The 22500-nt window shown below is 43.8% G+C and overlaps 1 protein-coding gene and 1 long non-coding RNA gene across 3 annotated transcripts in view; one reads left to right on the top strand and one right to left on the bottom strand.

Moving 5' to 3' along the window:
* The window catches only part of LOC135100461 (uncharacterized), a 291394-nt gene that overhangs the window by 44116 nt on the left and 224778 nt on the right, over nucleotides 1–22500 (top strand). The gene's annotated exons all lie outside the window — the stretch shown is intronic.
* The window catches only part of LOC135100460 (uncharacterized), a 16806-nt gene continuing 2156 nt past the window's right edge, over nucleotides 7851–22500 (bottom strand). The window contains exons 3-7 of the mRNA XM_064003378.1: nucleotides 18192–18421; nucleotides 13450–13585; nucleotides 12909–13051; nucleotides 12596–12815; nucleotides 7851–11056 (exon numbers count right to left, since the gene is read on the bottom strand). Coding sequence (XP_063859448.1) covers nucleotides 10968–11056; nucleotides 12596–12815; nucleotides 12909–13051; nucleotides 13450–13585; nucleotides 18192–18421 — 818 coding nt within the window. The 3' untranslated portion in view covers nucleotides 7851–10967. The remainder of the gene's footprint in view (nucleotides 11057–12595; nucleotides 12816–12908; nucleotides 13052–13449; nucleotides 13586–18191; nucleotides 18422–22500) is intronic.

Below are 22500 nucleotides of genomic sequence, written 5' to 3' on the forward strand. Positions count from 1 at the left end.
AAATCGATGTTGCCCTGAATGGTTAGCTGATGATAATGTGCATTTTGCGGAGAGACGCCCGCCAAATAGCGACCCCCTGCCTCCCTTCCATCCCCTCCTTCCCTTCCTTGCCTGCCACCGCTAGAAAATGGGATGAGACAAGGAGTGCTTATTGGTCTTTATACTTTGTCTGGCTCTCTCTTCAGAGATGGGGAGGAAATCGTTTAGTTCTGATAGATGTTTTTTTTTTTTTTTTCGATCATCGTCCTCGTGGAAATGTGAAATTGATGTGTACCAGATAGGTACATGTTTTCACATTTTTGTTAGTATAACGGCTTAGCAGTATGTAATCATCTTTTTTTTTCTTTCTATCAATGTTTCCGCTTCTGAATAAAAAAAAAACTTGTAATGCCAGCTATGTTTGTAGGTACTAGTTAGAAATATGAAAATTACTAACGAGAGAAGTAAGAAATGAAAGGCAACTAATATCTCGCAATATAATGACATTTTTTCCCAGACCTCACCAGATATAAAGACTTCTAGGTAGGTCTGATGGTGTCATGGTGAAGACAGTCTGTAATCATGCATACAGCTGTCAAGAAAGTCTGTAATCGGCTCTACACAGATACTAGCAGTTTTTATACTTAGTAAGGTCTGTAGTACATTTAGCCTCGTGGATGTTTGGCTTAACTATTTCGTAGTTTTTTTTGAAGGCAAGACCCGAGTCGACGTTTTCTTCCTCGCAAAAGTAGTCTCAGGTTGCAGGGAGTCGTGCGTGCCAGTGTTTCTTCTGATCCCGTCTGCTTTGCTGCCTGAATTTCCTCTTTAGCAGTTGATTATAAACTGGGGGGAAAGTAAGACGCGTGCAGTAAAAGGGCTTAGTGTGATATGCGAAGATCGTTCCATAGCATTCGTAGTCTGCGGGATAATGAGATGCAGAGCCGCGGCGGGGGCGGGGGAGGGGCTGGCCATGGCTGTTACCGCCTTGCTCTGCTCGACTTATGAATTCTGAGCATGAACTCTCTTGTTTCAAAATTCCTTTCACTCTCCTCCCCCTGTTATCGGAGGTCAAACACGAGGGTGAAGTTACCGATATGAAGCAGAGGAGATACTGACACACATCTTATGAATACTTGATGTTCCGCCCGATTTTCTACCCCATGTATCAAGTTGCCGCGGCACTCAAACTACTTCGCTCTTTGCCCGAACAGGTTTTCATCAACTTCCTCCATAAATCTATCTTGGTGCTTGTAAACACTGCCCTCATCACCGGTACTTCTCTTTCTGCCTTTCTAGCTTATTCCAAACTTTCCCAGCACTGTTGTTCTTTTCTCTGCCTTCCTAACTTACTTTTAACTTACCTACTTCTCAGCCCTGTTATTCTTTTTTTTTACTCTTCTAATTTCATTCTAACTCGCTTAATCATCAGCACTTTTATTTTGTTTCATTTATTTATTCATTTGCTTATTTATTTTTTGGGCTTTCTAACTTCTCATCGCTGTTACTTGTCTTTCTGCCTTTCTAACCGACTTTCAACTTCTCAGCAGTGTTGTTCTTTTCTTTCCTTTTCAACTTGCATCTAACTTGCTTGCTTCTCAGCTCTGTTATTATTTTTCTGCCTTTTAAACTTGGTGCATGTAAACACTACCCACTACACTGTTATTTCTCTTTCTGCCTCTCTTTTTAATGCTACAGTACGTGTGTTCCTCGGACTCTTCCTCGTAAATCTTGAGTTTGCGTTTCGGTTCGTTCATGTTTGGGTTTTATTGTTTCGAGTCGTGCGGGTGTCAGTCAATTCAGTCACGAGCGGTGAGTGGTAACATCCCTGCGTTCCTTCCTGCAGTTGTGGGTGCACGTGACATACATGTTCAGTATTAGTTTATAGTGACGGGTGAAAATTATCTATGCTTTTTTTTTTTCTTTGGTGGTCAGTTAAGTTTCTTTTCCCTCCCCACCATTGTTATGTACCTGGTCTTCTTTATACGTAAGGAGGAGGCGGAGAAGGAGAAGAAGAAACAGGAAGAGGAAGAGCAGGAGGAGGAGCAGGGATGAGAATGAAAATGATAATAATAAAAAAAAATAATAAGAGAAATGGAATGATAAAATGAATAAGTAAATATATGTATAAATGAACAAATAAATAAATAAACAAATAAGATCAGTGAATAAATATATAAATAAATGCATGATGGAGATTTTCCCAGCACACCCTCTCGCCCACGACACACAGCCCATTGTCAATACACGGATGAAGAGAACATGCAGCGATAAGATTTCAGTGTCTATTCTGTGTGGACCATTAATAAAGGTCCCTTCCCCGCGGTCGGCCCCTCGCGTCTCAGCCATAGTGCAGGTGAATGGGGACCAAGTCATGCAGGAGATGAGAGAAAATATTCGGTCTCTCTGGGAACCCTTCCAGCGCCCCTTTCCTGCCTTGTTTTATACATTCTCTGGTTTTATCTTCTACTTGCCTTCCAGATTACAGCAGTCACCCACTAACAGTAAGCAGAAGGCCTTAATATTTTACCCATTTTTTCCTTACAAAAAAAAAAAAAAAATAAATAAATAAATAAATAGGTAAATAAATAAATAAAAAAGATAAATAAATAACTAAATAAATAAATAAAAATAACTAAATAAATAAATAAATGAATAAATAAATAAATAAATAAATAAATAAAAGAATAGCGTTCATGTGTGTTCATGGCAAATGCCTAAATATATAATGAGTGGAACCGCTAGGGCAGTTTCCCTTAAAGAAGATAAAGACGTATTGCTGTAAAGGACCATCACATCACTTCAATCACTAAATTAACCTCTGTTCCTCAGCCTTTCCTCCTCGTCTATTGGCGTTGCATTGAGCCACAACCCTTTACTTCCCCGTTTAATCTACAGCCCTTGTGGTCTGTGTCCATTTGCCGGAATAAAAAAGGAGAGAGAGAAGGAAGGAACATAATCTCTTCGAGGGGAAAAGGTGGCTGGAGTTTGGGGGCGTCCATGATTGTTTCAGAACCAGCCAACTGGATGCAGACGAGGGGAGAGCAAGGGTGGCGCAGGGCTGGTCCCGTCGGCCAGTACATTGTGGAGGAAAGACACTTTTGTGGCTTCCTGTAGCTACGTAAATTCAGTGGTTGCGTTGAGAACGGTCTGGTGTAAACATTCCTAGCTAACATATGACAGATTGATAAAACGGTCAGGAGTTATTGCACGAGAAGCATTTGTCTGTCAGGGTGGTACTACTACTACTACTACTGGCTCAGAGGAAATAAAATAAGGACGTGGCAAGTGCACAGACAATAGATTGTTTCAGGAGGAGATTTGGTAAATTTATGGATGATGATGGCGGATTGTAATTTTTAAGTCTTTAAGAGCTGTTTTATGTACACCAGCTGTCCTTTTTGTAATCTCCTTATTTTCTTATGTTCTTGTTCATGCAGTGCTAATACAGGAAGTACAGGTCTCGTAAGTCTCAGCGTAATAATAGTCATGCAATACTTCTAGTAACTACAGAATCGTTACGACCGCTCCGCCACACGCACACAAACAGCGCCGCCGCCTCTGATGACCTGCCTGTAACTGCAGGGTTCTCTCTCTCTCTCTCTCTCTCTCTCTCTCTCTCTCTCTTGTTCTTATTGTTTTACTATTGTTCTTCTGTAAACTTCTATTTTTTGATCGTATATATAGTCTGACGCCTGCCTTGTGCGCAATAAATTTATCAAACAATCTCTCTCTCTCTCTCTCTCTCTCTCTCTCTCTCTCTCTCTCTCTCTCTCTCTCTCTCTCTCTGATCTGCCTGTAGCTACAGGTTCGGTGTTCGTCAGCTTCCAGGAGCAAATGAGCAAATATTTCTCATGTAGCACCATGTGACTTCGGTGTTGCGGTGAGTCAACCCAGTCATTGAGTCACGGATCCCCGACATCTTCGCCGTCCAGTCGTACAAGAGGAACCATAGCTCACCGCTTACTAGACGTTGCTGTGGTCAGAACCTGCACTCACTTCCGCTGCGTCACGCTTTCTCTCGACCTTAAGTCGTCTGAGCTTCTGAACATCTTACAAAATGTAACAATTGGTATATTCTTTGTTGATCATTCGACTCAAAAGATTGAGGGAAAACGCTAAACACAGGAAGTGCGGTATGTTATTTTACTCCAGGGGTGTCAAATTCAAATAATTTTGAGAGCTAGTTCTGCACGTGGTTATGGTCTCGTGGGACATTAGTGATTTTGTAATTACAAACCGGCAAGAGTGAAGTTTACATCCTGTTTTAGTGGTCATTCCGATTTACCAAGAATACAATATTTTGTTTCATCTAATCTTACACGTGTAAAATTGGTCTTATCTAAAAACATAAATAAATGAATAAAATATTACAAAGAATTCAGCCACACCACACAAAGCCGACCACACTATACGTCACACCCAACAGCGCATCTCATATCACCCCTACTCACGCTACAGTTACTTGTATATCACGCCACACAGGGCAACTAGCCTCACAATAACCCAGGTCACTCTCAGTCACACCACACTCAGCCAGGCCACAACCAACATCAGACCTGGCCACACTACAACCAACATCGCATCCTCCACACCTAACCAGCCACGCTACACATAGCACCCAGCCACACCATGGACACAAAGCCACATCATGCCGCCCATCACACCAGCCACACAACAGACGATACCACACCGATTTACTCACAAGAGCCACACAACAACTCATATCACCCAAACATAAACACACAATACCACAATAAACTACACATCGCACTTATTAGCCACGCAGTAAACCACATGACACAGGCATACAACAAGAGGATCTCTGCCATAAAGTAACAAACCTTGGTCAAACAGCAGCACTACCAATACGTAATATAAACGAGTAACCAGCTGACTTCCTCAACAGTAACTCGTGCCTGTTTCCCACCCTATCCCTGTCAGTGTCGGCTTGAAACGGATTTGTGATGCTCATTTATTAAAATTATCAATAAAAGAGCGTTATTGCTAGCAGTTTTGATACGAAAACAATCGATGTCATGCAGATAATAAGCAAATATTATTAGGTTACGCCTTAGCAGTTTTGTCGTTTCCTCATCTGTAACAGTTAGAGTGTTGAGTTGAAAATGACTTGTCACCTCGCGGGCCACTTAAGACCATCCATGTTTGACACTCGTGATCTATGTATTCTCATCACACTGGTGCTTCTGTCTCGTCCTGTCTCGTTCACGTAATAAATGTCCCACGCCTATCCTCGTTTGGCTCTCATTTGGTTGTTATGGCATTGTTATATCAATCTAGCAATCACCTGATAAGCTCATCAAACTGCCAGCCAATCAGTCAACCAATCAGCTAGTCCTTCCATTAATTAATCATTTATCACTTGATCTTTAGGAAGCATTTTTATCTGTGTGAATTAGAGGTATGGTTCAGAAGTATTAATTACATTGGGTAGTGTACAGTGGGAAGGAAGTGTAAGATGATTTCAGGATAATCTCATTAATAATTCTACAAGTATAGTCATCTCCTGTTTTTTAGTAGTATACATTTAACTTTTGAGTTTTTACACACATATTTCGCAAACCTTCCTAAGTCTAACTAGGAAGGCAAAATACAAGTGCATTAGTAAATATTTACCTCTAAATAACGTGTGTCAGGGTACGGTTATCTTGACCAATCTGCTGCTTTGTCTAGACCTCCATAAACTCTCTTAGTAATGAAAAAAGTAAGAAAGTGAACGTTCAATTCCTAAAATTAAGCGATTCTTTCATCATTTTATCGTATCATTGCATGTCAGTTGTCGTGGCGTGACTGGCGGTGGCGGTGGTGGTGGTGGTGGTGGTCAGAGGAAGGGGCAGCGTGTTCGGGGAAGAGATGCACACTATCGCCGCGATCTAAATGTACCTGGTGAATTTGGGCTAATTTTCCGTTTTCTGTGTACTTGTCATTTTTTCTTTCGTGGCTGTTGAATAATTATTGGTTTTGACTTCTACGAATACTGTCACATTTCGTGCGTGAGTTATCTCTCTCTCTCTCTCTCTCTCTCTCTCTCTCTCTCTCTCTCTCTCTCTCTCTCTCTCTCTCTCTCTCTCTCTCTCTCTCTCTCTCTCTCTCTCTCTCTTCATGTTGCCACTCACGTCTCTTATATTACGTTCGCTAAATCAGTCACCAAACGTTTAACATAATTCCTCAATTTATTCATAAGGTTCGTAGTCTATATATCTCTACAGCGACCACCACTACTAAAGATTTCTCCTCCTCCTCCTCCTCCTCCTCCTCCTCCTCCTCCTCCTCCTCCTCCTTTTCCTCTTCCTCTCCTCTTCCTCTTCCTCTTCCCTTCCCACCACGCTTCACTCTTTCCTTTAAAGGTTTCAAGAATATTTTCACGTTTCTCTGATTGCTATGTTATGAATGACTGTTTCCAATAATTGTTTGAACTGAACTGCAACACACACACACACACACACACACACACACAGTTTACTTTTGCCAAAATTACTTTAATTTTCTTTTTCCCTTTTTGCGTCTCAAGTCATGTTTGCGAAGTATTCAGTGTAAAACGTACATGTAAACACACACACACACACACACACACACACACAACACACACACACACACATTGAAGAGCCTTCTTAACTGCCTATCCCAAAATTGGTACAACAGAAGTAAGTTCCAAGTGATTAGAGCAATTCAGTTCCAGAGGTCTTATGATACTCCTTTCTTAAAGTAGTGTGACTCGTAGTTAGAGAAAAACAGAAAAAGGCAGAGGATTCATAATTTACCTGTGAAGTGAAGGGAATGAAAAAAGTGAAAGTACTGGTTAACTCTTGATTTAACAAGATAAATGGAATAAGAATGATAGAGGTTGATTGACTGATTGATTAACTGGGAGTAGCTATGACTCCTGTAGGGCCTAGGTTTGACAGTGTGCCGCACCTCCTTATGTGATGTGAAAACCCTACTTGAGAATTATAGTTACAGGGGGAGTCTGCCTCCACGTAGCGCCCATTGGTAACGTGGGAACAAACCTTATGGTTCGGGTTTGGTCCCTTGGCTAAAGTGCTTCCCAACGAGACGGACGTGAGGCGGGGAGTTGGATTCTATCCTCCCTTAATCATACGGCCGTAGAGTAATGGGGTTCCGTCAGGCTTCAGTTCCCTTAACAGCTTCACTGATCCGGAATCTTCCTGTCCATTCGGGTTTTCTATCCCGTTTGGGTGGGGGCAGTCGGCGTGATTCGCTGAGTCCCATCGCCAAACCCACTTAGCCTGGGCTATAGTAGTCACGCTGGCGCTTCAGGGATGACGGCCCGCTGCGGGCACGGCAGCGCAGTTCCTGCAGAAACCCAGCGGGTTCACGGTTTTAATCAGAGGTATACGATGCGGATGCGGTGCCAATCCCCCCCCTAGGCTTGAGGGCGGGCACTTTGCCTCTGTGCTCGTTCCAAAGGCCTGAGGCGCTATCGCAGGTGGCGTCATACTTGCTAATGATGTTTCATACTGCGGCGGGCCTTGTGGAAGGTAGCCAACCGCCTGGTCCGAGGATGGTGTCCTCAGCCGGAATCCTACCGGGTTAGAGCATGGTAAGTAGGTTTCGCATCGCTCATGCCGTCTTCAATGACGGTGGGTGTGAGTAGTGCTGGTTTTAACCCGCTATCCTGTCGTTGTCCCCTTAGGGGGGATTGTCTTCCGTCTAGTACAGCGCTTCTTATCCAAGCGCGGGAACGGCGGTCGGACCAAGTATGATTCGATTAAGGTAGCCATATGACCCCACTGTGCTCCGCACAATGGGGTCATATGGCGCCTGGTGATAGTGGCCAGGAGTAACCCTCGTGTGTCACGGGAGGAGCAGAGGAAGGATCAACAAATACAGGGCAGACTCATCTTCTTTATTGACATATTTGAAAACACATGGTTTCTCCATCAGGTTTTTGGGGAAGCTTGTACAAACGTGTCTGAGGTGACAGAATACACAAATCAAAAGTTCGGAAACAAAAGGAACGGGACTAAGCGTGTTGGTAACACATTCTATGCTCATCGTAACGTAACACTGTGTTGTAAATGTGCTGAAAAAATTGTCCCTATCTATGGAAGAGCAAGTGACAATTGACATCATGTTTTACTGTATTAAGAAGCTTTGGCTTCGGTGTGAAGCGAAACCGTACATCTTAGTGTTGTTGCTTCTCTTTATTTATGTACAAATCATGAGTCAAGCCATCTGTCCCGATCTGTCCCTGTTATGAAAGCTTTCATTTCCGGCTCAGTAAAAAAACTAACAAAAGACAACTGAAGCGGTGTGTGCTCGGCCGTCCCCCAGCCTGGCCCCGGGGACCGCTCGGGGATACATAACTCCAGGACACAGGCTGGCCACCCTCCTTGTATTGGTGACACATTGGGAGTGTAATATTATTAATGGATGAAATAAAAACTAACGTTTAACTAGCAAATTTAGCAAATTTCCGTGAGTCTGCCTTAAAGTAACAAACATGAAGCCCAACAAGACTGTGTCACGACTACAGGAGGCGATGGCCAGTCCTCATGTTTCTCTGACGTACGTCCAAGGACTTTCAGGTAGGGGGAGACAGCCGCGACACGGCGTGGCCGTGGTGTCGAGGGTGGGTGCGAGGGACAGGGAGGTGCAGAATGAACTGACACATTTGGCTCAGATAAGAAAGAAACAACCTTCACTACATATACACAATGTACTCTTTATTGTTTATACAAGACTGGGTATGATCTATTGGGTAGGATACATACACATGAAGAATGATGTAAAGTGAGAGGTATATATTTTTACGTATGTACAGGTATGTGCAGTAATGATTATAAGTGCGCTACGGGGGAGGCGGGCGGGAGCCGCACCCCAGGAAGCGGGAGGACACAGCGACGGTACTCAGGGTAAAACTGCGTATCTTGGGAGGCGTGTGTTGCAGAATGTGTATCCGTGAGTCCGGGTATATGGTGCCGCTGGCAGAGCGTTGTGGGCCTGGCGAGGCTCTGCCCGGCACCGCGGCTCAGTAACGGGGGACTTGCCTTCCCTGCTCTCATAGCATACGAATATTTAAGTTTTGGAGGGTAAGGTGTTGAAAGAGCTGTTTAAGCGATCCTTTTCATTACTTTAATTTTCTGACACCAAGGTAGCTTTAGTTTTCCAATTCCTTTAAAGTTAGACTCTTCACTTCAGGTGTCTTTAGCACCAACTTTTCTCGTCTGGTGTCTTTTAAATTGTCTGTTCCACTGTGAGGCTCAGGTAGTACTAGGCTTTGAGCAAAATACGTCACGGAGAAGTGAAGGGCTGTCACGTCAGCTAAGTCAGTCAGGGTGAACAAAGAAAACGTGACGTCGCTGCCACGGTCTGAGCACACCGCGGCCTTGGGACATGCCACTCAGATGCGAAGCCTAAATAAATGTATGGAGGACGTCATGGAGGTTGTCAAGAGCTATTGAGCTGATGTCTTCTGTTGTTAAATTTTATTTCGCTTATGATGGTTTTCATCCTTCTTTATCCTAATTTAGATTCACTGCCGTCGCCATCCCCTGTGGTTGTCTTCAGGAGAATGTGCGGGTAAGACGGACTAGACTCGCATAAGGCCAATAAATGATATATTGATGTTGATGTTGAACTAATGAAAAAAAAAAAAGTCACAAACATTTACTTTATATTATTTTTGTTATAGCTGTGGTGTGGTTTCTGAGTTTGATTTATTATAGAACAACACTAGAACGACGGGTTTCCGCTCAGCGTGTAGTGATGTCAACTGAAACGTTAACACTTTGGTATAATAACGCGGTCTAGCTTTAATATATAGACATTACTGCTAACGATCAGAGATGTCAGCCAAATGTAGCACACACAGAGAGAGAGAGAGAGAGAGAGAGAGAGAGATCCTCTATTCGGAATTCAAAAGTCTTTGGACGCGTTATCTGGTCCGTCAGTTCCTAGACCGCCGCGAGGGCCCTCCACTGCCGCTCGCCTCAAGCTAACCACGTGTTAGAAATTTTTTCCCATTATTGACAACTTGCCTTGCTCGACGATTCTTAGGAAGCCGCATTTGAGTACTAAAAAAGGGTTAATTTTTGGTTCCTAACGCGTGTTTAGACTTGCTAGCTGATAGACATCGTCCCGACGATTAAGCGTCTGAGGCACAGCGAAGGGGACGGGGCGGCACCACTCACAGTAGAGACCTTCGTTTGTCCCGTCGTCAGTTTGCTTCCACTTCATAGTAAGAATATGCACGACCACTGAGAGGGTGGCGGCTCCCCATGAGCGACACAATCCTTTCCAAGCTTTGCGGTTTTGAGTTCCTCTTCACTCCGACATGTCAAGCTGAGTATTACTTTTGGCAGCGTAGAATAGAACGATGCGCACCCTGTTCCACCTCACTCACAAAGCAGCACAACCGTCATGGTACTACGCACGCAGCTAAAAACCTTTCAGGCTTTCATGCGTGTACGCACACACACACACACACACACACACACACACACACACACACACACATGTTGGGGCACGTCTTTCACCGATCCAAGCAATGTTCAGCTCGCTGGAAGGCAAAGATACGGAGCGAGGCCAAGGAGCTCATCGAAAGATCATGTGGCTTTGTTATCAGACCGTCATTGGCACTCCCTGAACCACATGCTGCGCTCTCCACTGGGCGGTCGGCTTCACATAAGCGAAATAAAGCATTACAGTGAGAATGAATCACCTATCTAACAATTTAATGTTTCTGTTGATGAAAGTGTGTCACGTGACAGTTGTGCGGCCAGGCGACACCGCGCAGTTCCTACTGAATGTGGCCTTGCTCCCATCCTAGCCTCTCTTTCCTTCCCTCCCTCCGCGTTAGCTTGATTCAGTGCGTCATGCAGCAGCCGCGCGGTGATGAATGGTCGTGGCAAGCTGAGACTCACTGAAGACTGCAAAAGGGCGTTCTTGTGTTATTTTTCCTCGCGGTTCTCTAAGCATTCCATGAGTTTCCCTCCCGCTGCCAGAGACTAGGGCCGGTGGCGTCCTATAGGGAAGGGGCGGGCGAGAAGGAAGGACGCCAGACTCAGGATCGCCCAAGTGGTCGGCAATTGACATCCTGCGGGAGAAGGTGCAGCGTAAGGACACATGAAGACTAGGAACATAAAAAAATGAGTGTTGTTTTTCATGTCGTGTAAGAAACGTGCTCTTTCATCATGTGCTGCGAATGTTTTTTTTTTTTGTGTGTGAGTGTGTGTATAGTATTAGTATTAGTTGTTGTTGTTGTTGTAGCAGTGGCAGTAGTGTTAGTAGCAGTAGCAATGGTAGTAGTAGTAGTAGTAGTAACAGTAGCGGTGGTAGGAGTACATATAGTAGTAGTAGTAGTATATCTGGAAAGATTGGTGATGATTGGAAGCATCGATGTTTTTTTAAACAAAAAGGATACTAGTACTAGTAGAAGTAGTAGTAGTAGTGTTATTATTATTATTATTATTATTATTATTATTATTATTATTATTATTATTAGTAGTAGTAGTAGTAGTAGTAGTAGTAGTAGTAGTAGTAGTAGTAGTAATAGTAGTAGTAGTAGTAGTAGTAATAATAGTAGTAGTAGATACATGAAAGCAGCCGCTACAGTTCCAGTGGTGGACAAAGATGCATTGCCAGTCTCTGTCAAGTTTTGTTGACATGGTGTTCCATTGTCATCGCTTGGTTTCCTCCCTCTATTGTGACTTTTTCCCTTTGTCCTTTGTTAGCTTCTTAATTTGGTGACGTTCATGAGTCGGAGCTCTGATGATGCATTAATCACAGACGTTACTACTTTTCATCCTACACTGCTGACCTTTTAATTCTTTTTGTAATGATACCTTTATTTGGGTTTTTCACCTCAAAAAATTTGGATGATCAGTTTTGAAAATCTAACTTTCACTGTTAACGATATAACTTTAAACATTTTCATTTTGTGCCTGTTTATTTCAGGATCTCTTTTTAAGTCTTCATAACTCGCTATGCTTGTTTAAGCAGTTTTGATATTTTCGTGTGACCTTTTCTCGTAATTTCGGTTTTTTCCTGTCTTTGTGCGATCTATGACGGAATATTTATCTGGTGACCCTCGCTGTCGCTCCAGGCTGGGAGGGAACACAGCGGAGTTACATCCACTTGCTCACACAAGGGACATCAAACGAAATTGAGCTGGAGGCGTCATAAACCAGAGTCCTTTCTTGGTACGTACAGTAAACGTTCTCCCGGAGACCAATGTGTATGTGGCGAGTTTCCAGTTGCTGGAAGGGAAGAGGCTGCCGCCACAATAAAGCCGGGGCCAGACTACAGTACTCACAGGAGCGCTAAGCCCAACTGTGTGACTGGAGTTTTGCTCCCTCATCCACAATTAGCCTTATTTTGGATGACTGACCTGCCTAGCCCCTGATCAACATTTCATGGGCACCCTACAGTGGGCGATGAAGGCACTGAATCTGTGATTTAAATAACCATAAAGAAATTGTTAACAAGATATTCTCAAAGAAATGGAACTTGTTAAAGGTACGCGGCAGCTTCGCCACTAGAGTATCATGTTACAGAGAGCTTAAGGTCTGGAAGTAAATAATCGTCTACAGGGTGTGAGGGCGAGGTTACCGTACCACTGTAGTGGGTACTTTACCTGCGGAAGCGTACTGGTGGTTGAAGGCGGCGCTAGAGGCGGGGTCAAGATAGATCTCCTTGGTGGCGGTGGTGGTGTGGCCGCCCACCAGCGCGTGGCATGCTACGTGGGCTATGCCTTTAAGGAAGTACGCCGGGGGTTCCCAGCTGATTCTGACGGTCGAAGTGACGCGGCCCCTCTGGTCCTCGAAGTCTGGGTATCGAGACACTTGTTCTTTCACCTGGACAAGGAAGCAGTGTAGTTAATATCTGAACCCCGCGCGGCAGCGACCAACATAATGAAGTCAGAAGAGAATGACAGCAGGTGTGCTCACCGGCTGGCCGTTGATCTCCCAGACGAGGTGTGCACGCGGCTTGGCGCCGGTCGCTGTACAGTTGAGGTTGACTCGCTCCCCGATGTGGAACACTGGAGGATCGAGGAACGGCCGTGTGTGGATCTCCACCAGTTTTGGTGTTACTGTAAAGAACAGGAAGAACTTGGGAAATGGGTGAGCCGTGTAAAAATAGGAGACAGGAACTGTTTATGAATTACTATAACGTTAATTAATTAATTTATTTTATTTTATTTATTTGCTTATTTATTTGCTTATTTATTTACTTATTTTATTTTATTTTATTTTGTGTATTTATTTATTTATTTATCATTTTTAATTAATTAATTAATTAATTAATTAATTAATTTTATTTATTTTTTTTTGTGCACACACACACACACACACACACACACGCGCGCTGGAGCGACTTTTCTTTAGCCAGTCCTTGGTTGTGATAAATGAATTCACGTCCCTCCCCCTCCACTCCGCACACTCCTGCAGTCTGACAGAATCGGCTCTATCGTGCCTTTCCTCCACTCACCTACGACGTTCATCGCCTTGGTCTCCACAGCCGTGCGGAAGGAGGGACCCTCGCCCATCACTTCGCACTTAAAGATCCCGGATGTTTCCTCCGAGACGTTCTTGAGCACCACAGACCTCTCTGTTGACTCGTCCACCTGGAAGGAGGATCAAAAACCAGATTAACATCATAGAATATTTAGAGATATTTGATAAACTGACGAAGATCTATCGTCTCTCCAATCCCATCTCTTGTCACGTGCCTCAGTGCGTCCAGTGGAGCCGTTCTCATAGCGCAGCATCGTTAACATGATTAGTATTATCTTTCCATTAATTAAGACACAATGCATAGTCGCTAAACTCGCATGGAATCTTTTTTTACTCGAAGATTCTCCCTTGCATCTTACTTCACTTTTATTTCCTTCATGTATGGTCTCTGTCAGCGTCAGTGTAGCAGTCACACAGTCGAGCAAGGCGTCGCTGTGATCAGACACTACTGTGGTGGGCTTGTAAACCTGCCCCTGGTACTGTACTGACGGCAGCTGCTCTTGTCACACTTTACATTTGATGTATATCAACGGCTAGTTGTATTTTGCACTGCAGCGCCGTAGCAAACCTGGGCTTTAATTGAAAGGCAGTGGTATCATCATAAAAACACTATCCTACGTCCGCGTAAATTTTCCCTCAGTGCCATCTGTCTGCTGTTAAATACTGGTATGAATGTTTTTAAAGCCTATCCGTCGGCGGAAACCTTGAATATTTTCCCTCGTGGATCATGATTGTCTGTGCAAAAAATGAAAAAAAAAAAATGGAGTTATGCTTTTCACTTATTTTTTGTTCATTTGTCCATGAAATTTTTTATGATTAGGCTTCATCAGCGTGTTTTTATTAATTATTTCATGATCTGTTGTTGATCGAACGAACGCGTGTTGATAAGTATAACGTGGATTTTTTTTTTTTTTTGTCATGAAAAAAAATCCCTGAGCTCAGTGATGCACAGATGATAACTTGTGAAGAAAAACAGTGTTGCTAAAGAGTCCACGAAAAGACTAAAAAAACAACAAATTTTCAAGCATGATAAGCGGAAACAGATCTAAAAATAAAAATTACCACAAAATATAAAACTGGAATACAGGCCTGAAAAAAAAAGAAAAAAAAAAAAAAACTAGAACGCATGTCTCACAAAACTTAATTTTTGCCGTTTACATGCGAAGCCAATTTGTTTTCCCTGGTAACAAAACTGACGGCTGGGTTGTGCTCCACGGAAGGGGGAAAGAAATACAGATTTGCGACTGGGTTGGAACTCGGCAGAGGGAGTGATGGTGGAGCAGAGACATGATTACTGTTAGTAGAGCGATAATTATTGTGACTGGAAGAGGGGGAGGTAAGGAGGAAGAACCAGAGTCAGGGTGATTCATGATCTGTTGTTGATTGTATGAACGCCTGTTGATAAGTATAACGTGGATTTTTTTTTTTTTTTGTCATGAAAGAATCCCTGAGCTCAGTGATGCACAGATGATAACTTATGAAGAAAACAGTGTTTCTAAAGAGTCCACCAAAAGACTTATAAAAAAAAAAATTTTCAGTATTTTCAAATTTGATAGGGTCAGAATTATTGTGATTGAAGGAACAGAAAAAAAAGTATGTGGTAGACAGAATTGGAACTGTTAGCAGGGTGAAAATTATTGTGATTAGAGAAGGGTGAGACAGAGACATGGAGGTGAGGCAGGAGCAGGATTAGCACCTGTAGCAGGGTGGGCATTAGAGTTTGTGAGAAAGAAGAGAGATAATGTCAGAAACACACGTGGCGGAATGAGTAGAGCTTGAGTGAAGAGAGACAGATGTGCTGAAATAAAGACAGGCAGGATCAGGACCAGTAGTAGAATGAGCATTAGAATTTGTAGAGAGAGAGAGAGAGAGAGAGAGAGAGAGAGAGAGAGAGAGAGAGAGAGAGAGAGAGAGAGAGAGAGAGAGAGAGAGAGCTGTTGAAGAAGCTAGAACATAATTTGAGTAATAGAAGTGCTGATGACAGGACTAAGCTGAGAGTAGAGATGGAACGATATGAGGCTCGACTGGGATATGGAAAGGAGGCATTTGACGGTTGTGATAGTTGATGGAAAGGGGACTTAGGTCTAATTGTCCTGACGGGGCTGTGTCGCTGTAGCTGTGAGGAGACTGGCGGCAAGGATGGGGTGTCGGGGTTGCTGGCGGCAGGGATGGGGTGTTTTGGGTGGCTGGCGACAATCTGGAGCTACAATGGAAGGGACTCACGGCAGGTCTTGGACTGGGATACGATAAATTGAGTAATTGCAAACTTCAAATTGTAAAAACGAGGTCATATGACGCTGGCTAGACGAGAGAGAGAGAGAGAGAGAGAGAGAGAGAGAGAGAGAGAGAGAGAGAGAGAGAGAGAGAGAGAGAGAGAGAGAGAGAGAGATCCTTTTCCAACTGAGGTATTGCCTTGAGCTAGGATCGAACTCGCAATCCTTAAGGCGTGAACCGAGCACAGTACCAGAGAGCTGCCGCGACAGCGCCTGGGTGAAGGCAAGTGATCCAGCTCGCAGGGTTTGGTGTGAGGAGGTGAGCAGGGGGTGGATGGTAGCGAGGGTGACTAGGGGCTGCTGGTGATGGTGGTGGCGGCAGTGCGGATGGTGGTGAGCGACACACTTCAGAGAGGCCTGGGGAGTCCATTCCGCCTCACATATTATTCATTAATCAGTGTATAATTAATGACCTAAAAAGCTTTGAGCAGTGATAAAGGGAAAAAAAAGGTGTCCATTCCAATGAGAGCGAATGAGTTATGGAGCTCTTTTTCAGTTTATCACAGTGAACGCACCTCCAGTAATGCCTAACGATGAAAATGTCTTTTGTACTTAACATACCAACATCCCTACTTGTGTACGTGTCTGACTGATAATAAAGGGAGAAAACAGCTACTCTCCGTCCGAAAGAACGAAGTATGGAGCAAAGTTTTAGTACCATAGTCACAAGAAAGTCTCCACTAGTGCCTCCTAACAATGAGAACGTTTTGTAGTACATATCAATGTCTTCACTTGTGTTTCTCTTTAAGGATAAAAGATAAACTCAACGAGCCTTATCGCGAGAACCGAGACTGGAAGGCAGCGACTCCCATGGCAGGGTACGCAGACCTCCAGGGTACACAAAAGAGTTTTACAGCAGTTCGGTGGTAAAGGTGTTGTATACTGAAGTTTACTATCATCCCAAAACCACTTCTTATTTCCTGTAGTCTTGTAGTGATGAGGCGTGAGTAATGGTGACGGAGCTATTATGAGTGGTGATGGGGGTGTGATAGGTAGTGATGGGGGATGTGTATTGTTGGTGATGATGGGTCCTATCGGGAGTGATGGTTGGTGATAGCTACACATGTAGGGATGGTGATGTGTGTTGATGGGTGGTAGCGAATTTTGATCTGCAGTGATGAGTGGTGATGGCTAATGATAGCGATATATGTGGTGATTCATTTAATTACATGGCTTTATATTTGTATTCTGAAAGTTACTCTCTTAAGAGATAGAAAACTCTTATACCGAACTCCAGTGTTGTCTCTCACCCTCGTCTGTAACTGTCTGGGCGTCACGAGTCAAGCAGCACCGCAGCCAAAACCTGCGCATAACAGTTTTTCATCTTTTTGCGTGCAGTGTTCAGGAAAGACACTCAATCCAATTATTCGTTGCTACCATCGCCTCGGGATTTTCATTGTGTAAATAAAATGTTTCACCGTTTAAATTATCCACAAAGCAAGATGCAAACATGCTTTGTATAATGAAAAGTGAAAAAAAAAAGGAAAAGCTAATGAAAACACTGGGTGTGCTGAAAACGAAGAAATTATTCCTTTAAGAAAATCTTTTTACAGGTGTTGCTGAATAAATTGTTGATAAACTGGGCGTTTAAGACACTATTTTATAAAAGAAAAGGCTACTTGTAATTTGAACGAGATTGATCTTACAGTGCTATGAAAATACAGCTTATTTTGAAAAAAAAAAAGACAAAAGAAAGCTGTTTAAAGAGTTCATCGTTCCTGTGCGGAGATCTTTCCAAACAGTGGCAGTGTTCCTGCAGGGCACGGCTGCCACTCTGTACAGCAGAGGGAAGAATACCTGGGAGTCGCAAGATGGAATATTCACTGAAGCATCAGTATCCTCCAGTACCTCGTGTGTTAGAGACTCTCCTCCTGCAGTCCCTGTGCGTATGTTTTATTTTGACAAGTATACTATGAGAACGGTCATCCTTTCATGAGTTCCTGGAGCCCGCCACTCACAGTAGACGGAATGTGTTCATGCTAATGTGGCGACACGCAGGGTTCACAGTGTCTCATGCTTACAAGAGAGTTTATCATAGGGTGAACTTAACCCATTCGCTGCACAGCAAGGCTCAAGGCGATCGCCTACTGAGCTGAAAGGCTTTGTGCGAGGACGCTTTGTATCGAGACGAGTTTTATGAGCTGGAGAGGACTCATTTTAATTTCGGATCACTATTCTGAGACATTTTCGTGACCACATGTGACTGAGAATACGAAGTCACCGTAGTGACGAAATTACCTCCATCTTGCCACTGTGCTGACTGAAGTGCCACGACTGACTCGCTTTGTGTCTTTGTACCTGGGTACATGAGCTCACCTGAGATGGACAGGCACCAGGATGACTCTCGATGTACAACAATGTACTATATGTACTATTAATAAGAAAAAAAGACGGACCATTAAAATTATTGATTTATCATTGATTTATCATCAGAGAGGCCTACCTTCACCTGGATGCCGCGGAAGGTGTAGGCGTGCTTGGGGTCGTGCGAGGTGGTGCCCTTGTACGTGTAGAACTGGTCCTTGCCGCGCCACCAGCTGACGGTGTAGAGGCGATGGTTCTTGCCCACCAAGTGGAACGAGCAGGTGAGCGTGACGTCCTCGCCATCTTTGGGGGACTCCGGCACCACCAGCTCCACGATCTCCACCGTCTTGTCGCTGTAGGCACGCACACCTGCCGGTACACAGGGGCGTCACGGCGCGTTGGCCACCTGCCTGATGGAATGCTGTGGCGCAGTCAGACAGTCACTGACCACGCTGATGGTGTGCACAAGATAAAACACACACACACACACACACACACACACACACACACACGTACACACTCATGACGGATGGTGGGGAGCACATCCATAGCGCCACAGGAAGGGGTGTTTATGACACAGTGTATCTGCTATAGTGACTGGAAGGCGCTTCAGTTTCCAGTGAAACACGGAAAGACCATCAAGAATAAATAGCGAGGGCACGGAGACACTAAAAGCCTGTGCGACGGCTGCTATCTACTGCCTACTATACTGTGTGTGTGTGTGTGTGTGTGTGTGTGTGTGTGTGTGTGTGTGTGTGTGTGTGAGCGCGTCTATCTAGCCATTCACTTATATTACGTACATTTTTCTGTCTATTTATTTTATCTAAATTTGTTTATTTATCTATTTATGTATATATCACTGATTTCTGTAAGTGGTTTGCTGTTGTATACTGAAAAGTAAGTGTTAGTGTTCTGCACTCCTCACTGCCTCACGCCTTTCTGAATCACGTGACTGCCGTGGTGGTGTTGCATTGACAATTTTCTCTCTCTCTCTCTCTCTCTCTCTCTCTCTCTCTCTCTCTCTCTCTCTCTCTCTCTCTCTCTCTCTCTCTCTCTCTCTCTCTCTCTCTCTCTCTCTCTCTCTCTCTCTCTCTCTCTCTCTCTCTTTCTCTCTCTCTCTCTCTCTCTCTCTCTCTCTCTCTCTCTCTCTCTCTCTCTCTCTCTCTCTCTCTCTCTCTCTCTCTCTCTCTCTCTCTCTCTCTCTCTCTCTCAGGGTGCTGCCACACTGCACGCGATTTGCTGGGAGGGTAGAGGGTAGCGGGATGCCTAGCGGGTCAGAGGCAAGAACAAATACATGTTATCAAATACGAGTGGCCATACCGGACGTGGGGTAGCGGCCTTCCTCCAAGCTTACCCGGTACCCTCCCCGCTACGTGGAACGTGAACCCACATATCGGTTAGTATATATATATATATATATATATATATATATATATATATATATATATATATATATATATATATATATATATATATATATATATATATATATATATATGATACGGGAGATGTTTCCAGTGGCTGAAAACCAACACATCTGTCACGCGAAATATAAAAGATGATTCGTCTATTGAAAATTCATAAAATGTCATCCCAAATAACTTCAGTATGAATATATATATTTTTTTTCGCCCGTGAGCATAATTTGCCTCTAAATATGTATACAGGTAATCGGATAAACTCAATTGGGGTAAATTTTTAATTGCGTATTAATCCGTGAAATCGTGGTGGTAGTAATTGGCTTGATAGTTGACGACCATCGTTGCAGTTCAGCTTTTTATCACTTTCCTCCTCAGTAATATTTTTTTCCTTACCCAGTCACGTGTGAATATCAGATCTGATTACTTTATCTTGCCCCCCCTTTTTTTTTTCTTTCCTCTCTCTCTCTCTCTCTCTCTCTCTCTCTCTCTCTCTCTCTCTCTCTCTCTCTCTCTCTCTCTCTCTCTCTCTCTCTCTCTCTCTCTCTCTCTCTCTCCTGTGTATTTTGTGTCAAGGTAGGAGGTGCGATGTGTTGGGCATGAGAAGTAGTTACTAACTGCTCTGTGTGAATCAAGGGAGATGTTAGTAGACAGATCCATTTGCAGATCATATTTTTTAGGTGGCGCAGGCTTGCATGGCAAAGAAAAGAACGCTCTTTACTCAGCATTAACTGCCTGCCTATGTAACGGAGAAAACCACCAGACCGCATTAAAGCCTTTGACTTAGCAGAACAAGAAACTGTTTCCTGGAAAATAAATAATAATGCAAGAATATATTTTTTTCGCGTAGAATTGTCCAGAGTTGCTAAATCATTGTGGTTATAATGGTACTTCTTAAATTGAAAAACGCAGACTAGAAGAATCGCGCGTTCTGAATTAATAACTTAAAAAAATGTTATGTAAGAAAATTATACGAATAGCAAAGCATATTTGCATAGACCACGTCGAGAAACAGAGAAACACAGAAGAAAAATGCTTTGAGGTAACTGAAAGTAAAGACGATGATGAAAAGAGTTACAGTAATGAAAGACAGTGTTTTGGTAAGTGAGGTGGAGTGAGTGAGAGGAAAGTCAAGTAAGTGATGGGTGAATGATAATTTCTCACCGGTAACCATCACTTCGACACGAATATTCACCTTCTGCAATGTGTACTGATATGGTTTCAGATCATACTGATAAGCACCCTCTGGTTATGACATGCATGTTTCGACTTGTTTCATTCTAGTGTCTGTTGAGTAATTAGGTATATGCAGGCTGCCACCGCGTGCTTAAAGCTCGGCCAGAAGCTGTGTTAGATTTCAGTAACTTTCGTTCGTGTCTTAAGTACGGTTTTAGAATTTGCCACTGGTTGTCTAACTTTCATGTTATGTCCCAGTGGCAGTGGCAGCGGCAGTGCCTGGGCGGAGCGTGGGCGGCGGTGTGTGTCACATGTGTCAAGGCCGCGCGGTAACGTTGCGGCGCCACGAGGCTCCTGCTGGTGTGGTTGGCGTCACGGCTGTCACTCTGCAGGGAGGGAACACCTCATACCCAGTGTTGGCTCTCTCTCTCTCTCTCTCTCTCTCTCTCTCTCTCTCTCTCTCTCTCTCTCTCTCTCTCTCTCTCTCTCTCTCTCTGTGTGTGTGTGTGTGTAAATACATAAATTACATATATATATATATATATATATATATATATATATATATATATATATATATATATATATATATATATATATATATATATATATATTTGCATGTATATATTTTTGTGTGCTCCTTGGCGGTGGAATTGGGGCGTCGCGTCAGCCATCACCGTAAAGCACCGACATTACAGTGATGCGGCAAACTTTACTCCAGCAAGAAAATCCTGCGTGCATAATGTTTTCTCTGATGTGCTCAAGAAAGCTCTGCGGCGCCTCTCCGAAGTAACTTATTCCAAGTCGTTGCTCGTTCCCTCCTCTCTGCCGGAGTTTGTGTTCTCGGCACCCTAGAGTGACTTGGGACGCTGGCTCTGCCACTGGGTTCTAGCACTGCCCTGCTGCCGCCAGATGCCCAGAGTGTGAGTGGAGCACCGTAACCCCTTGTTACACCACCGCTCTCTGCCAGCCTCGTTGCCTTTGCCGTTCTGCATGACTTTTTTTATCTTTTTTTTTTTTTTTTTTTTCATCCCACCACCACCACCACTACCACCACCACCTTCCTCCTCCTCCTCCTCCTCGTCGTCGTCGTCGTCGTGCTCCTCCAGGTCGGTAATCACACCAGCCCTGAGCATCAAAGGCGCCTCACGTGGTTCCCTCCTTGAGTCGGTTGCCCATGAAATGAAACTTATTCCTTGCTGCTTCTCGTCCTCGGCGGGGGCAGCCACGACCCCTGGCCCAGAAAATGTTGGGAATATGTGGCCTGATTGCCTCTTGGACTGGTTTGCTAGGTACATAGGACGTGGAATAGCGTTGTATGTTTTACTAAAGCGTGGAGCGTGAGGGTGCGGCGTGGCCACCCTTGTGTTTGTTTGTTTGGTGAGGGTAACAAACGAAATATTGAAAGGTAGTCTTAACCTGTATGTAGTATGAACAAGGAAACCGACTCCATGGTAAATAAATGTAAAAAAAAAAAAAAAAACGAGTAAGAATTAAAAATCGCAGCGAAAGTTTAAAGAAAAGTGGCGGAGGTTTGAAGAGCCTTGTAACTACAACAAAATAATCCTTAAATGAAGCATTCACTTTTTTTTGGTTTCGCTCACGCTCATGTGCATGCAAAGGTCCACTCAAAGTAAATGAGAGCGTTTTGTGCGAATTTTCTTGCCGCGTAGGTTTTCTAAGCGACAAAAATGCACGAGATACTGAGAACTTCTCGTTAGCAACCGTAAGTGGACGATTATATTTCTTTTCACCCTGACGAATTAGTTACCATCGCCAGGGAAGGACCTATTGCGTGAACGGTGGCGACGCGGTTCACTGATCTTAATTGGCCCTTTAAGTGCGACGAGTGAGGAG

This window comes from Scylla paramamosain, chromosome 5, assembly GCF_035594125.1.
Source record: "Scylla paramamosain isolate STU-SP2022 chromosome 5, ASM3559412v1, whole genome shotgun sequence".
NCBI lineage: Eukaryota > Metazoa > Arthropoda > Malacostraca > Decapoda > Portunidae > Scylla > Scylla paramamosain.